General features: G+C 44.4%; 1 protein-coding gene across 3 annotated transcripts in view; it reads right to left on the bottom strand.

Moving 5' to 3' along the window:
* The window catches only part of si:dkey-16j16.4 (uncharacterized), a 97,289-nt gene that overhangs the window by 49,249 nt on the left and 29,187 nt on the right, over positions 1–18,853 (bottom strand). For 2 of the 3 annotated variants that reach the window (XM_063072665.1, XM_063072649.1), the window contains exon 3: positions 9,745–10,196. In XM_063072665.1, the coding sequence (XP_062928735.1) occupies positions 9,745–10,196 (452 nt within the window). Of the gene's footprint in view, positions 1–4,227; positions 4,299–9,744; positions 10,197–18,853 lie in introns of all 3 variants that reach the window. The other variant, XM_063072657.1, reaches the window with a different exon arrangement.

Genomic DNA, 18,853 nt, shown 5'->3' on the forward strand with positions numbered 1-18,853 from the left:
CTAAGTGTGGGCAAGTCAGGTTAGTTTAGATGGGAATGTTGGTCAGCATGGACCTGTTGGGCAGAAGGTACGTTTCCATGCATTATCACTATATGACTCCAGTCATCATCACAACAGATTAATCAGAACAGCTCTTCAACATTGGACACAACTCACAACTGCAGAAGTTCTTTGAGGAAGTAACTAAGATGATTAATGAAGGCTATGGAGTAGACTATTCAGACTTTAGTAAGGCATTTGACAAGATCCTGCGTGGTAGGCTGGTCCAGAAGGTTAAAGCACTTAGGATCAAAGGAAAGCTAGATAAATGAATCCAAAATTTGCTTGGTGATAGGAACCAAGAGGACATTGATGGGAGGATGGTTTTTTGATTGTAAAGGTGGTATACCACAGGGACTGGTACCAGGATCCTTGTTAGTGATGCACAGTATATCAATGACTTGAATGGGGTATGATTAGTAAATTTGCGGATGACACAAAAGTTTTGTCATGTGTGGATAGTGAAGAAGGTTGTTTCCTACGACAACTGCAGAAGGATGTAGGTCAGATAGAAAGTTGGGCAGAACTTTGGCTGATGGAAGCTAATCCCAATAATTTAGGGCGACACGATGGTGTGATGATTAGCACAATGCTTTGCAGTACCAGTGATCAGGGTTCATTTCCCACCGCTGTCTCTGAGGAGTTTGTACATTCTCCCCATCACTGCGTGGGTTTCCTCCAGGTGCTCCAGTTTCCTCCCACAGTCTAAAGATGTACCAGTTGGGGGGTTAATTGGTCACTGTAATTTGTCCCGTGATTAGACTAGGATCAAGGGATTGCTGGACTATGTGGCTCAAAGTGCCTATTCTACGCTGTACCTCAATAAAAAAAATTTTAAAATACAAGTGTGAGTTGATGCAATTTGGGAAGTCAAAGAGGTTTATGACATAAACAGTCAATGGTATGGCACCATGGAATGCTGCTAACCAGAGAGACCTTGGGGTTCAAGACTGTAATCCCCTGAAAGTTGCAACACAGGCAGACAGAGTGGTGAAGAAGGCACATGGCACGTTTGCATGACTGTTGCTTCTGGCCACCACACTATACGAACAGTGGCGTATCTAAAGTATGGCAGGTATGGCACGTGCCCTGGGCGCCACTTGAAGTGGGGCACCACTGAGCAGTTTCTATTAAAGTCAGACCAGCCATCCTCTGATAGTGAAAAATGAATTTTCTTCAGGTGTATGATCTGTCTTTGATTATCATGGGTGAGAAGCACCAGGATGGCCTTATTTCAGAGCATTGTGTAAGAAGACCATGAAACGTTTCTTCACGAAGAAGAAGGGAAGTGGAGCTGCTGAAGGACAGAAGAGATGAAAGTTGGAGGCGGAGGAAGCCAAGAAGTAGAGCCAGCTCTTCATGCCCTTCTTTGAAAAGCCTGGAACAAGTAGTTCGGCACATTCCATGGAGGTGCCTGCACCGAAGGTGGATCAAGTACAAATGCGTCACAAGCCGAGGAGAAAGCCAAGTCAGATAAATCTGAGTATGACGAGATTAAGAGTGAGGCTGTCACAGAGAACGTGGACATGACAGGAGGGGAAGACGATGGTGGTGTTGGTGATGTTGAGTTTATCGACGAGATTTTTACCTGACGAGATTCAACCTGACGACACTGAACCTCGTGAACTGGATGATGTCAAAGAGCTTCAAACTGTCATAGCAGAAGTGATTGAACAGCATGACATTGGGCTTCTGAAGTTCGACAAGGATACTGGGAAAGCAATTCTGACTGACGCGTTGAGAACAGAAATGTTAAAGCTGGGTTCGAAGTATTTCCAGAACAGTGAGGGGCCTTTCCTACCAACAAATAACCGCTCAATGAACAAAACTTGGTTCAAGAGGAAATTGGGAAATGTCCATGGTGAGGAAGTGACTCACTCATGGCTGGTCTATTCCCTTTCTGAAGGCTGATTTATACTTGTGCGTCAAATGGACGCCGTAACCTATGCAAGTGGCCTATGCGCATTGTGAGCGTTTATACTTGTGCGTTGGTGTGTCTGCGTCGCTCTGCAATTCGCGCACGTCGCGCATGCGCACACACCTGCCCACGCAAGGCTTCATGGTCATAGTAGTCTTTCTCGGGGTAAACAAGTTTAAAGTGAGCGTCTTTTCTCGTAAAAGCAAAATGTGTCCTCCATAATTTCAGAGGTCTGTAAAGCTTTATGGAAAGCATTGCAGCCAGAGTTCCTTCCCTGCCCTTCAGTCGCCCAATGGGGAGCTATTGCAGCGTAGTAGGAAATACGATGCTACCAAGTGGACCAATCACAGTTGTTGCCGTCTGCGTTGCCGCGACGCGTAGTTACATATTGGGTGAGGTGCGCGTCAGGCTACGGTGTTGGGATCCGCGTAGGCTCTGCGTAGGGTTCGCGACTACGCCATACCTACAGCGTCGATTTGACACAGAAGTATAAATCAGCCTTAAAAAGTCTGCAATTTGTATCTGTTGTCTTCTCTATTCCCGGTCAGACCATCAATCCTCTTTGGAGCAGGAAAGTGGGTTCAACCAGTGGAAAGCACCTGAAAGGATTAGTGTTCATGAAAATGCCAATAATCATCGGGAATACTTCACACAGTGGAAAGAAATGGAAAGAAATTTAGCTGGAAACAGAGGAGTTATTGATGCAACACTCACAACACGCTGGAGGAACTCAGCAGGTCGGGCAGCATCCATGGAAACGATCAGTCGATGTTTCAGGCCGGAACCCTTCGTCAGGACTGAAGAGGGAGGGGGCAGAGGCCCTATAAAGAAGGTGGGGGGAGGGTGGGAAGGAGAAGGCTGGTAGGTTCCAGGTGAAAAACCAGTAAGGGGAAAGATCAAGGGGTGAGGGAGGGAAAGGCAGGAAAGGTGAAGAAGGAATAGCCATTGATGCGGTATTTCAGTCACAGGTTGAGAAGAAAAAGGATTAGTGGTGTGATATCTTGACGAGTATCCTTCACTGCATAGAATTCCTTGTGACTCAGAACCTGGCTTTGCGAGGACACAGGGAGTCACTTCAGCTAGACAATGACTCCAATGTGGGAAATTTCCTTGGCTTACTGAAACTACTGGCCATCTTTGACCCCGTCATAAAAGAACACCTCACTCATTTGTAAAGTCATCCTGGATCCACGTCTTATCTTTTACTGGGAGTCCAGAACGAATTCATTCACATGATGGCATCTACTGTTCGCCAGAGTTTACTGAGAAGCATTCGAAAAGCCAAGTACTATGGTCTCATGTTCGACTCGACTCCTGATCAGGCACACCGTGAGCAGATGTCAGAAGTAGTGAGGTATGTGGAAGTTGATTTTGAGAGGAAAACAGTCCGTGTTAGAGAATCCTTCCTTGGTTTTATCCAGATAAGCCAGAAGGATGCTGAGAGCTTGGTTGAAGACATCTTGAAGCAGCTAGAGAAGGACGAAATGGAGCTACTAGATTGTCAGTCACAGTGCTATGACAACGCTGCTGGACACAGAAGTGGTGTTCATCAAAGAATAAGTGAGAAAAACAACCTGGCATTATTTGTGAATAACGACAATCACTCAACTTGGTGGGTGTACATGTAGCCAAGCAGGATACAATGATGGTCACATTTTTTGGAACCATCGAAGCTCTCTACGTGTTTTTCTCTCGTTCAACACAGCACTGGGAAAAACTCAAAAACGCCGTGCCTGTGGTTGTTAAGTCGGAGTTCGAAACCAGGTGGAGTGCAAGGACAGAAGCAGTGAAGCCCGTCAGCAAGTACCTTGAGGAGATACTTCAAGTTCTCCAGGACATGATAGACAATGAAAACGAATTTCCAGTGAAACAAGAAGTGACGCAAGGCAGCTGTACAACCGCAACGTTGAGTTACGATTTTCTGATTTTGCTAGGATTTTGGAACAAAGTATTCATTCGCATTGACCATATTCAAAAGAGGCTGCAGGATCCTAGCATGAACTTCCACGAAGCTGCCCTGGATTTGAAAGCCCTCCGAGATCATTTTTATGATGAAAGAGAAGTGTTGGTCAGTGAGTCACTTGAAGGCGGAGTCGGTCTCTGTCAAAAATGGAATATTGAAGTCGAAAGACGTCAGAGACGAAAGAAACGAATAGCTGATGAGAACTCAAGAGACGCTGGGTTAACAGCTAAGGAGGAAATGGAAAGAGTCATGAAGGGAACACTCGACCGTCTTCACAGAGAAATGGACGAAAGGTTCGCTCACTTACATGACACTGACGCCAAGTTTGAGTTCCTTCTCGATGTCGAGGGATTGTGTTACGGCGCCGACAGTAACGACCTAAAGAAGTGTGAAAATTTGGGTGAATTGTACAGCTCGGATGCTGATGGACAGCAGCTATATGAAGAAATTCTGGATTGCAGAATGTTGCTATCAAGGCGGGTCAACATGAAAGTATCAAGACCTGAAGAGCTTCTTGAATTTATTGTTCAGTATGGTGCTGAGAGCGTCTTCCCCAATCTTCGCATTGCTATTCAGATAATGCTAACCATCGCAGTTTCCATCACCAGCTGTGAGAGATCATTCAGCAAGTTAAAACTAATACTTTCATATTTGAGAGCCTCCATGGGTCAAGGCAGACTCTGTGATCTTGCTCTGCTGAGTGTAGAAAGAGAAGAAACTGAAAAAACTGACTTTGATCACATCATAGACCAACTTGCATCAGTGAAAGCAAGGAAGGTGTAGTTATAATTTTCACATAGTGCTATCACTTGTTAAGTAAAAGATTAACGAGCTTGACTTGTATTTTTGAACTGATATTATGGTAAAGTTATCTAAAAGATGGGTGTCAGATGTTTAGATAGGGGCACAATTTCAGTGCTTGCCACAGGGGCTATTTTCCATAGATACGCCCCTGTATACGAATAATAATGTGATTGTGTGAGAGGGTGCAGAGGAGGTCTCCAGGATTTTACTTGGATTGGAGGACTTTAGATGTGGGGGAAAAGTTGGGCTTGATTTCCATGGAGTAAAGGAGGTTGAGGGATAACCTCATCAATGTATATAAAATTATAAATAGCATAAATAGGATGGATAGCCAGAATCTTTTTCCCATGCGGTATTAAATACAAGAGGAACAGGTTTAAGGTGAGAGGAGAGAGTTTTAAAGGGGATTCTTTGAGGAATGCTTTTAATACAGAGAGTATCTGTAACTCATTACCAGAGAATTCTGATACCTCTCCAAATGTTTCTTAATAGTGATTGTAAGGCAATGAATAGGTAAGGCATAAATGGATATGTACCCTAGTGCAGAAAATGTGATTAGTGTAGATTGGTGAAAAGGTTGGGATGGACATTGGAGACTTATGGACCCACTTATGTACAGGACAATTCTATAGCTCAATGGCTATGGGATCGTACCCCATTTATTGTCCTTGAGAAGCTCACCCCTGCCTTGCAATTAGGCAGGAGCAATAAACACCAGACTTTCTAGAGACACCCACATCCTACAAACAACAAAAGAAAAGAAAATATTATGTCCATGAAGATGAAGTTGAAAGAAGTAAATATTATCAAATTCAAGCATCTTTGAAAACAAGCAAGACTAAAAGATGCTGTTGAAAAGTCAAGAATCAAAATCAGAAAATCAGACACAGACTGTATAGGCTGGGCTTGCTTGGCTTGAATCGCAAAAGGATAGAGATACACAACGTTGAGAGAGACCTTGACAGAGTAGTAAGAAAGAAGCTTTTCTATGTTCACATATCTAAAACTAGAGGGTACAGATTTAAGATAAGGAGTAGCAGGTTTAGCATGGGGATGCAAGAAGAAATATTTTCACGCAGATGGTTTCTTGGAATCTGGAAATTCTGCCTGAGCGGCTGGAGGCAGAGACTTTCACAAGAAGTATCTGGACGAGTATTTGGATTGCCAGTACACCGAATGCTAGGGAAATGATGGTAAATGGGATTAGTACAGATGGGACTTCATGGTCACAGTGGACTTTGCTAGGCTGGAAGGCCCATTTCTGTGTGCAGATGTCAATTAGAACAAGGGAGTGTAATCAGTGGGAAAAGTTAGCTCTGGGGAAAATGTAAAGCCTTTTAGCTGATGTAATTAAGCTACTTTTTATTTTTAAAAACTGGGATTAAGTGTATGCTGTGGTGTGTACGCTTTTCATTTAATTTTTATTTTTGCATTTAACCTTTTTTCTAAGGAAGAGGATCTTGAATGACTTTGAATACTGGTGAATCCTTTGAGGGCTGGCATTAATTCAATGGGCTGAGCGGCATTGTCCTAGCTAGCGAGGGCAGTGACAAAGGTGCTGACAAGCAGTCACTGCATCAGCAGCTCTGGCAGATGACAAGCCTGGTGAGGGGCAGGCTTCGCAGGCTGTCAGTGCAGCCGGTCACCTGTGCTGGGAGAGATCCAGGCCGCCCTGGGCTATGTCAGAAGAGTGAGGACCTGCCCCTCAGGGTAGCAGGCAGCCTGCACCACATTGTGAGAACAGTTTGGACCATTATACCGATGCCTGAGAGTTCATTAGTTACCAGAACGTCTGCCCCAGCACAACTTCACCTCCGTAGGCTTTGATAAGCAAGGCACTTACAGAGGTCCAATTGTTGGAAATACAAGAGACGCAGATGATGAAATCTGGAGCACAGAGCAACCTGTTGGGGGAACCAACACAACAGCAGTTGTGGAGGGACTTCTCAACCACATGAAGGGTCCAATTACTACTTCTTCTGTCAAAGTCATTAAATAAACCGATTCTCTGAGAGGTAGTGTACCCAAGCATTATTCTGAGTTAGGTCCAGAGACAAATTTAAGTTTTTGACTGAAGCATGCAAGATCTTGAGAGGTCTCAGCTGGATAGATGTAGTGAGGATGTTTTTCCTCGTGAAAGGGGGTCACTGCTTAAAAATAAGGGGTTGTGCATTGATGACTCAGATAAGGATAAACTTCTATTCTTTCAGAGGATTATAAATCCTTGGAACTCTCTTCCTCAAAGTGCAATGAAAGTGGATTCTTTGAATATCTGAGAGACATGGGCAGATAGGCATGGGCACATTGACAATAAAGTTGAATCTAATCTAATCTAATAAGAAAGAGGGTGAAAAGTTACTAGGCATAGATGGGAATGTGGAGTTACACTTAGTTAAGAGCTGATCTTATTAAATGCTGGAGCAGGCCTAAGGTTCTGAGAGGCCGATTTCCACTCCTAATTCAAATGTCCAAACGTACTCTCAACAATGCCAAACAGGAGAGGTGTACTGAACATGCTTCGACTCTGTGAAAGGCTACAGGCAGCTTGAAACAGTGGGCTAAGAGCTGGCAAACAGATTTTAATGCAATGAAGCGTGAAGTCATACACTTCAGTCAGAGGAATCAAAGGGCTGACTATCATCTAACTGAAGAGAGTATGGAGAGATATAGATGCTTGCTTTCTGTGGATCAAACAAAGGTAAGCAGGCAGATGCAGCAGTAATTAACAATACAAATACCTTTTGGGGGTTGGCATTTAAAACAGACAGATATTGCCCAATTATACGAAGGATGTGGAGGTTTTAGAAAGGATGCAGCAAAAGTTTATGAGGAAGCTGTTTGGATTAGAGGCCATGTGCTCTCAGGTGAGACTGGGCAAGCTCACGCTGGAGCAGCAAAGGCTAAGGGAAGGCCAGAGAAACTCAATAAAATTATCAGAGGTGTAGTTACAGTAGACAACTGGCATCTTTATCACAAGATTGAAATGTCTATTACTAAAGCACATGCATTTAGGGCAGGGGTTCCCAACCTTTTTTGTGTCATGGACCAATGCCATTAAGCAAGGAGTCCATGAACTCCAGGGTGGAAACACCTGATTTAAGGTGAGAAAGGGAAAACTCAAGAGAGAGGCGGGTGATGTGTTTTATTAATGATCTGATGTAATTAAATGATTTATATGGATGGCATGCGAAACATGTGATAATAAACCATTTTACCGATTTTACTCGAGTGGTGGGCGCCTGGAATGAGCTACTGGTGGTAGTGGTGAAGACCGATACAACAGAGGCATTTAACGGGGTCCTAGATCATTCATTTGTTATGTGTTGTGTCATATGACGCAGGCGATCATGGTCTTTCCGTGACCATCATTATTCTTGGCAATTTTTTCTGAAGAAGTAGTTTGCCATCGCCTTCTTCTGGGCAGTGTCTTCACATGACGGGTGACCCCCCCCACCCCCAGCCATAATCAATACTCTTCAGAGATTGTCTGCCTGGCATCAGAGGTCACATAACCAGGACCTGTGATATGCACCGGCTGCTCGGACGACCAGACGACCATCCACCACCTGCTCCCACGGCTTCAAGTGACGCTGATCAAAGTGGGGGGGGCGGGGGGAGCTAAGCAAGTGCTACACCTTGCCCAAGGCTGACCTGTGGGCTAGCCGGCGGGTGGGGGAGGAGGGCCTTACACCTCTTTAGTAGAGATGTATCTCCACACCACCGCACAAGGGTCTTCAATAGGATATGGAGAGATACAAAATATGTGCAGGCAGAAGGGATTAGTGTAATTCATCAGCATTAGCTTAATTAATTTAGCACAACATTGTGCGCCGAAGGGCCTGTTTCTGTCCTGTACAGTTCTGTGCTCTACGTACAGTTGTCCACTGTGCTGATGAGGCCATAGCTGGAATTTCATGCACATCTTTGGTCTCTGTATTAAAAGAAGGACATTCTAGCTTTGGAAATGGTCTAGAAGAGATTCACGAGGATAATTCCTGAGATGAGAGGTTTGCCTTGTCATAACCTTTGCCGATATATTTTCTGGAGTTTCAGAGAATGAAGGGTGATCCTATTGAGACACATAAGATTCAAAGGGGGTTTGTCAGGGTAGATGTTGAACTGTTTTGACCAGTGGGAAGAGTCACAAGCAAGGACACATATTGACAGGATAAGAAGGCAGTCAGTTAAAACTGAGGTGTGCAGGAATTTCTTCGCTCAGAGGGTAGGGAAACTCTGGTATTCTCTACTCTAGAATGTTGTGGAGCCTGGATCACTTAGAGCATTCAACAGTCTGACAATGATCTAAATCAGGGTTCCCAATCTGGGGTCCATGGACCCCTCGGTTAATGGTAGTGGTCCATGGCATAAAAAAAAAGTTTGGGAACCCCTGATCTAAATGGAGAGAGATCTCAACATAGAACAGTACAGAAAAGGAACAGGTCCTTCAGCCTACAATGTTGTGCCAAACAAATTAAGCCAGTAATCATGTATCTAATGAAACTAATCCCCTCTGCCTACACAAGGTCCATATCCCTCATGTGCCTTTCTAAATGACTCCATCCAAAGTGCCTTTGCTACCTCCCCTGGCAGTGTATTGTAGGTGCCCTCCACTCCGCATAAAAATCTTACCCCAAACATCTCCTTTGAACTTGCCCCCCCCACCTTAAATGGTAGTATATCCTTTGTTTAATAAAGGGAAAATTTAAGGAGAGGTGAGAATTTTTTTGAAAGATTGTGGGCTATTGCAAGGAAAAGAAGAAGCTGAGCCCTGAGGCAGATCAGCCATGATCATAATTGAACTGCAGGGCAGGCTTAAGGGGCCAAGTAGCCTATTCCCGCTCCTACTTTCCTGTGTACAATACTGCCCAAGAGACTGGATCGCATTCACCTTGGGCTGAGCAGTAGCAGAAAATGTATTGTGTGGCTCTACTTGTACCCAGAGAACAGGAATACCACTTCACTCTAAAGCAATGCAGGCACACTCCGTTCAGTATGGACCACCTCCCAACTCAACACCAACCTGCTGCATTTTCTCCAAATCCAAGCTGGGCCGGCTGTAGCTATCGGCTTGCCCCTGTCGATGCCTCTTGCAGGGCATTGCCTGATCCACCGAGGCCAATATTACCTGCCCAACTGGTCTTCGAACCAAGGGGTGGAGTCTCTTCGGAGGGGTGGCGCTGAAAGCCACCGGGCTGCACTTCTGCTCCACCTGGCTCACTGGCTTGAAGGCCATGTTGCACAAGTCCTTGACCTCCTCATCGCTGGAGGATGCGGTATCGCTATAGCGACCGAGTCTGGTCATCTGGGACCAGGCGCGCTTCTCCTCCCTGAACTCCCTGTTGATCCATTCCAGCTCCTCTTCGGAGCTGTCGCAATCCAGTGGGTCAAATATCGTCCGCACTCTGTACAGGTTTTCCAGGCCTTGCACACGACTCGGAGAGAATGGCGATAAACAGCAATTCCTTCGGCTCTCTGCAAAGAGTTTAAAGGCCGAGATTACACTTAGAGGCAGAGCTATTCAGCACACGGATTGGATTTAGTCCAATCCCTCCATGCTGACCAAGATATCTATCTGAGCCAGCCTCCATCTTCCCCATTGCCATCAGGTTCTCAAATTGACCTGGAAAACCCCACATCTACCTGAGGCTATATTTCTCTCAATGTACACAAATGCCTTAATGTTTAGTTTTGTCATATGTATAATTTACGTTAATTTAATTGTATGTAATTAATATTTGTCAAGAACTGTGCTGCTTCTGCAAAAAGCCAATTTTCTTAGCATTTATATATGCACATGATAATAAATTTTAACTTCACTTGACCTTAAATCCATACCTGCCTAAATGTCCTTTAAATATTGTTATTGTACCCGTCTCTATCACTTTTCCTGGCAGTTCATTGCACATACTCACTCCCCCTCTGTATGCAAGACCTGTCCCTCAGATCCCTTTTAAATCTTTCCCCCTCACCTTAGTTCCCCTAGTTATGAACTCTTCTACCCTGGGAAAAAGCTTGATAAGCCAATTTCCAGCTGTTATGCAGCTATTGCTCCACGCCAACTGGCAGAGACCAAAGCCAAAGCCAATCTATTTTCTGTAGAGTGGAATCACAGATATTTGCAGAATGGGAGACTATTCTACCCACTATGGCCACACCAGATTAATCGCATTTCTCCACTCACGGTCCATAGCTTTCCAAATGCTCCAGTGTTTCATCAGGGCTCAGAAAAAATTTACAAGGCGTTTGCTGGGACTGGAAGACCTGAGTTATAAGGGAAGATTGAAAAGGTTAGGACTGTATTCCTCGGAACTTAGAAGATTGACAGGAGATTTGATAGAGGTATACAAAATCATGAGGGGTATAGATAGGGTAAATGTAAGCAGGATTTTTCCGCTGAGGTTGGGCAGGACTACAACTATAAATCATGGGTTAAGGGTGAAAGCTGAAAAGTTTAAGTGGAGCATGAGGGGAAACTTCTTCACTCAGAAGGTCGTGAGGATGTGGAACGAGCAGCCAGCACAAGTGGTGTGTGCGAGCTTGATTTCAATGTTTAAGAGAGGTTTGGATGGCAGGGGTATGGAGGGCTATGGTCCTGGTGCAGGTCGATGGGAGAAGGCAGTTTAAATAATTCGGCACAGACTAGATGGGCTGAAGGGCCTATTTCTGTACTGTACTTTCCTATAACTCTGAGTCCAAGAGCTCTCTGACAGTTTCTACTTCTACTGCCCTTTCAGGGCAACACATTGGAAAGAAATTATTTTATTGCTTCCATCAGCAAAATCAGCTAACAACCTTATATTCATTAAAGATGATCAGAGAACAGGACCACACACAAGACCAGTAAAGGAAATACGGTAACTCCGACTCACATTTTCGACTGTGCTCCTAACAGACCTCTATGTTCACATATGCTTTGGAAGGGCTATTACCACACTGTAAAGTGCACAGTGTTTAATTATCAGTGTACAGTGCACTAATTATCTTGTAATATTAGCTAAAATCCACAATGAAAGCAGAGAAATTTAAATTTAATTTAATTTAAAGTGAGCCAGGAAACAAAGACTCATATTAATATTGGCAACCGTGACGGAATTGGCTGTTTAACCTATATAGTTGGCCAATTCTATGTTTCCATTTGGCAAAGGAAGAGGGCATTTCGTCTGTCAAATCTATTACCAGAGGAAATCCAATTGTCCCATTAACTTTCCCTGCAATCAATGACCCCCCCCCAAGATTCTACTAATCACCTACATTCTAGAAGTAACTTACAGCAGCCAATTAACCTACCATCCTAGGTGGTGTAATGAAAAGTTACAGGGGGATCTTGGTCGGCTAGGTGTGTGAGCTGAGAATTTGCAAATGACTTTCAATCCAGATAAATGTAAGATATTGCATTTGTAAGATCAAATCAGGGTAGGCCCTATGCAGTGAATGGTAGGACCCTAGGGAGCGTTATGGAAGAGACAGAGTGAGGAATGAAAGTGCATTGTTCGCTGAAAGCAGCATCACAGGGTAGATGGACTGGCAAAGAGAGTAGCACAGTGACCTTCATCAGTCAGGGCACTGAGTAGAAGAGTAGGGAAGTTATACACTGTGGTTCCGTAAGGTATTGGTAATGCCACAGCAGTTGTTCTGTGTAAAGTTTTGGTTGCCCTATTACAGGAAAGATGTTATTAAACAAGAAAAAGCGCACAAAAGATTAAACAAGCTGTTTCCTGGACTTAGAGGACAGAGTTACAAGGAGAGGTGGTGCAGACTAGGACGTGGACCATAGGACACGAGGGATTCTGCAGATCCTGGAAATCATGAGCAACACACTAAGAATGCTGGAGGAACTCAGCAGAGGAGGCAGCGTCTAAAGAGGGAAATACACAATCGACAAATCCTGATGAAGGGTCTGGGCCCGAAATGTCAACTCTTCATTTCCTGGAACATAGGAGATTGAGTGATGACCTGATAGAAGTAGATAAGGTCATGACAGGGTGAAAAAGCACATTATCCTATTTCCAAGGGTAGGGATGCTAAGGACAAGATCAGAGGTGAGAGATTTTAAAAGCACAATGGGCACAACCTATTCACACAAAGGGTGGTGTATATTTGGAATGAGCTGCTAGAAATATTTAAGGTCGGCACGTTATCAATATTTAAAAGCCGCCTAGATAAGTACATGGGTAGGAGAGGTTCAGAGGGCTATGGTCCAAGCATGGGCAGATGGGATTAGCACACTGAGCAACAAAATTGGTATGGACATGTTGGACCAAAGGACATGCATCCACGTTGCAGGTCACTACGACTCAAACCCATACAGTCCTGTGCACAAACCTTCGGCACATATATACAGCTAGGGTGTCTAAGACTTCTCACAGTACTGTAGTAATTTTATGTATTTCACTGTACTGCTGCCACAAACAAAAAACAAATGTCATGACATACGTGAGTGATGGCAAACATGATTCTGATGTGGGTCTCTCATGCAGACTGAGTGGGAAGAGGGCAGGGAGAGGGGAATCATGACTGGGAAAAAGGGAAAGGAGAGGGGAGGGAGCAGGAAGCACAAAAGAGACATTCTGTAATGATCAATAAACCAATTGTTTGGCATCAAATGACCTTCCCTGGTATCTCGGAGCTGGGTGTGTCCACACCCGTGCCACCCCCCCCCCCCACCCCTGACACTCCTTCTCTGCACCTGGCCCACACCCCTCTCTCGGCACTCCACCCTCACCATTCGCAACACCCTTTGCTCCTGCCAGATTTACAAACTCGCTCTCTGCTCCACATTGACAAATAGTGTACTGTGCAAAAAGTCTGAGGCACCCTAACTATATATCATATATATGTTTCAGCCTTTTGCACAGTGTTGTACACCTTTAAAATATGGGAAGAAACCAGATCACCAGGAAAAAAAACCCATACTGTTGAAGGAAGAACATGCACTGGAGGTCAGGATTGTTCTGGGGTTACTAGTGCTGTGAGCCAGCAGATCAACCTCCTAAAGCTGCTCAAGGAAGGTGCCTTCCTCACCTGACCTGGCCTACATGTGTTACTCCAGACCACACCAATGTGGCTGACACTCTACTGCATTCTGAAATGCCCTTTAATTTCAAAATCAACTAAAGAATTGAACTCCTGGTGGCTAGCCATTTCAATTCAACTTCCTATTCCCATTCTGACATGTCTGTGCATGGTTTCCTCTACTGCCATGATGAGGCCAAACTCAGGTTGGAGGAGCAATACTTCAAATCCTGTCTGGGTAGCTGCCAACTTGATTCATCAACTTCTCTCACTTCCAGTAATTTGTCCCCCTTCCTCCTTTAATTTTTTTATTCCTCGATCTGGTTACTCTCTCACACCTTCTTGACTCACCTGTCCATCTACTCCCTTTGGTTCCCCTCTGCCTTCTCTTTTTTCCATAGTCCATCGTCCTCTCCTATTAGATTCCTCCTTCGTCGTCCTTTTACCTCTTCTACCCATCACCTCCCAGCTTCTTACCTCAGATCACCCCCCGCACCCACCTATCATCTGCCAGCTTATACATCTTCCCCTCCCGCACCCACCTATCACCCCCAGCTTATACATCTTCCTCTCCCGCACCCACCTATCCCCTGCCAGCTTATACATCTTCCCCTCCCACCACCAACCTCTTTTCTGGCTTCAGTCCCCGTCCTTCCCAGTCCTGGTTAAGGGTCTCAACCCAAAATATCAACTATTTAATCCCTTCCATAAGTGCTAACTGACTTGTTGAGTCCCATCTGCATTTTGTGCGTGTTGCTTAAGACTTATAGCATCTGCAGGATTTCTTTTGCACACGAGGAGTCCTAAGTTCAATTGAGCAAAAGATATGAAAGCCGGAAAACACACACCACCAGAATCAAGGACTGCTTTTATCTCTCTGCTATAAGATTCTTGAATGGACCTTTGGTTAAATGAAGATTAAACCTTGATTTCACAATCTATCCCACCATGGCCTTGCACCTAATTATCTACCTGAACTGCACTTTTCCTGTAACTGGAACACTATACTCTGCATTCTATTATTCCTCTTCCCTTTACTACTGTGTACAAAGAGCATTTTAGGTGAAATCTACTGTCTGTTAACAATTTTTCAGTTTTGAGATACATATGTTTAATATTTGTGGTCCTGTCCTCTGTGTTATCATTTATCGACCTTCTAAATCCAATGCCTGCTTTCTCTCAGAATTCTCATCCTCTATTATATTGAAATACAGCAGGATTGTGATCTCTGGTGATTGTAATATTCATATTAATAATCTCTGAAATAAAACTGTATGGCAGCTGAATTCATGAACATACTAGACAGCCTAGATCTTACTTAACATGCTACTGAGCCCACCCATCGATTTGGAAATACACTTGATTTAGTAGTGACAAAGGAGTTAAATATCATTAATGTCTCGCTCTCTTTTCCCACCATCTCAGATCATTTTTCGTACTTTTTGATGCCCTCCCGGCCGTAACCAAGACCACAAAAGAAATTGGACTAGAAGTCTACTGTGATATTTTCAAGAAATAACTAGTCTTCTTGAACATTTAACTTTGCTATACACTCTACACAAAGAGCCTATTTTCCAAGATTATTACGGAGAATAGCAGCAATTCAAGATTATTATTCTCAACTTTAAACCAACTGTTGAACCATGACCTCAGTCAAGCATCTGCCACAAAATGCGAGCAATATTTTTATCAACAAGGTTACTTCGATTAGAGAGAGTAAAGCTACAGATACTGGCAACCTCAATTGCCAAATTCTTAAAAAGACTGCAACCATATCAAAATTCAGAACTCAGATTGTAACAAATAGTGACCCGTCTACTTGCTGTCCCTACACACATTTTCAGGACACATCGCATGAAACAGGAGTTTTTCTAAGATGCCTTTAAAATTGTGGCAGTCAAACCCCCAGTTAAAAAGCCAAACTCTGATAGTGAGGTACTAGCTAACTAAGGGCTACATCAAATTTTCCCTTCCTGAGCTAGATTCTTGGCAAAGTCACTTTCAACTAACTCAACCACTTTCTGAATGAGAACAATATTCTAGAAAAGTTTCAGTCAGGTTTAAGAGCAAACTACAGTATGGAGACTGCGCTTATCAAAATTGTCAGTGACTTTGTGCTCAGCACTGATGCAAAAAGGGCCTCAGTTCTAATTCTCCTGGGTCTAAGTGCTGCTTTTGACATAAATGACCACATTGTCCTAGATCGCCTTTAGAACTAGGTAGGCCTCTCTGGATACAGCCTTTTTAAGATTTACAATGTACTGGCTGGTGTTGCTCAGGGAAGCTGCTTTGGTTCCCTACTCTTCTCCTTATATATGACCCCCTAAGGGACATCGTTAGAGAGTATAAGCTTGATTTCCACAGTTATGCAGACAACACCATTGTATATTTCAGTTGAACTTGATGACGATACCACCCTAACTTCACTGACTTCCGGTATGGCTGCAATAAACAAATAGATGAGCAATAATTTTCTAAAACTAAATGAAGATAAAACTGAAAAACGTTTATTTTGTCCCCAAGCCTAAAGAGATAAACTTCTTGACAAACTTAGGAACTTGACTCCCCTTGTAAAATCAGTAGGAGCAAGCCTGGGTGTTATCCTTATTCATGTTTGAATTTTAAACCCCACCTAAAGAAAGTGACCACAGCAGCATCTCTACTCTTCAGAAATATTGCACAGCTACATCCATTTCTGTCACATAATGAAGCTGAAGAACTAATTCAGGTCTTTATATTGAATAGTCTTGATAACTGCGATGCACTTTTTACTGGCCTTCCAAAGCAATCTATTGACAAACTTCAACTCATTCAGAGTGGCACGGCTAAACTTTTAACTAGAATCAGGATGAGGGAGCATATCACTCCCATCCACACTATCCTGCAGTGGCTTCCTGTATCTTTTAGAATTGATTTTAAAGTTCTCATACTTGTCTCCTAAGCTCTCAATGGTCTGGGACTGGAATACCTGACAGAATCCCTTTTGTTTTATAATCCTGCTTGAGGTCTCAGATCTTCTGCTGCTGGTCTCTGAAATTTAAACAATCTTCCTCAAAAGATAATTGTCAGGTCAGCTTTTTTGAATTGTGGAACTCAATACCTAAAACTATAAGGGATGCAGACTCAGCTGACACTTTTAAACACCAGCTCTAAACCTATTTATTTAACCTTGGTCTTAACTAACATCTTTTGGACTTTTATTTTCATGTTTGCACTTTATCCCATTGTAAAGCACTTTGAACTACATCATCTGTATAAAAAGTGCTCCATAAATTAGGTATTATTATTATTTGTACTACATCAATGTACTTGTGTGTGGAATGATAGAAACATAGAAAACCTACAGCACAATACAGGCCCTTCGGCCCACAAAACTGTGCCGAACATGTCCTTACCTTAGAACAACCTAGGCTTACCCATAGCCCTCTATTTTTCTAAGTTCCATGTATCCATCCGGGAGTCTCTTAAAAGACCCTATCATTTCCACCTCCACCACTGCCACTGGCAGCCCATTCCACGCACTCACCACTCTGCATAAGAAAACTTACCCCTGATATCTCCTCTGTACCTACTTCCAAGCACCTTCAAACTGTGCCCTCTCGTGCTAGCCATTTCAGCCCTGGGAAAAAGCCTCTGACTATCCACATGATCAATGCCTCTCATTATCTTATACACCTCTATCAGGTCACCTCTCATCCTCCGTCGCTCCAAGGAGAAAAGGCCCAGTTCACGCAACATATTCTCATAAGACATGCTCCCCAATCCAGGCAACATCCTTGTAAGCAACACACATCAAAGTTGCTGGTGAACGCAGCAGGCCAGGCAGCATCTCTAGGAAGAGGTACAGTCGACGTTTCAGCCGAGACCCTTCGTCAGGACTAACTGAAGGAAGAGTGAGTAAGGGATTTGAAAGTTGGAGGGGGAGGGGGAGATCCAAAATGATAGGAGAAGACAGGAGGGGGAGGGATAGAGCCAAGAGCTGGACAGGTGATAGGCAAAAGGGGATACGAGAGGATCATGGGACAGGAGGTCCGGGAAGAAAGACAGGGGTGGGGGGACCCAGAGGATGGGCAAGAGGTATATCCAGAGGGACAGAGAGAGAAAAAGGAGAGTGAGAGAAAGAATGTGTGCACAAAAATAATAAGTAACAGATGGGGTACGAGGGGGAGGTGGGGCCTTAGCGGAAGTTAGAGAAGTCGATGTTCATGCCATCAGGTTGGAGGCTACCCAGACGGAATATAAGGTGTTGTTCCTCCAACCTGAGTGTGGCCTCATCTTTACAGTAGAGGAGGCCGTGGATAGACATGTCAGAATGGGAATGGGATGTGGAATTAAAATGTGTGGCCACTGGGAGATCCTGCTTTCTCTGGCGGACAGAGCGTAGATGTCCAGCAAAGCGGTCTCCCAGTCTGCGTCGGGTCTCGCCAATATATAAAAGGCCACATCGGGAGCACCGGACGCAGTATATCACCCCAGCCAACTCACAGGTGAAGTGTTGCTCACCTGGAAGGACTGTCTGGGGCCCTGAATGGTGGTAAGGGAGGAAGTGTAAGGGCATGTGTAGCACTTGTTCCGCTTACACGGATAAGTGCCAGGAGGGAGATCAGTGGGGAGGTATGGGGGGACGAATGGACAAGGGAGTTGCGTAGGGAGCGATTCCTGCGGAATGCAGAGGGGGGGAGGGAAAGATGTGGGTAGGGAGCGATCCCTGCGGAATTCAACTCCCTTGTCCATTCGTCCCCCCCATCCCTCCCCACTGATCTCCCGCCTGGCACATATCCGTGTAAGCGGAACAAGTGCTACACATGCCCTTACACTTCCTCCCTTACCACCATTCAGGGCCCCAAACAGTCCTTCCAGGTGAGGCAACACTTCACCTGTGAGTCGGCTGGGGTGATATACTGCATCCGGTGCTCCCGATGTGGCCTTTTATATATTGGCGAGACCCGACGCAGACTGGGAGACCGCTTTGCTGAACATCTACGCTCTGTCTGCCAGAGAAAGCAGGATCTCCCAGTGGCCACACATTTTAATTCCACATCCCATTCCCATTCTGACATGTCTATCCACAGCCTCCTCTACTGTAAAGATGAAGCCACACTCAAGTTGGAGGAACA

Source organism: Mobula hypostoma, chromosome 2, assembly GCF_963921235.1.
Source record: "Mobula hypostoma chromosome 2, sMobHyp1.1, whole genome shotgun sequence".
NCBI classification, from domain to species: domain Eukaryota; kingdom Metazoa; phylum Chordata; class Chondrichthyes; order Myliobatiformes; family Myliobatidae; genus Mobula; species Mobula hypostoma.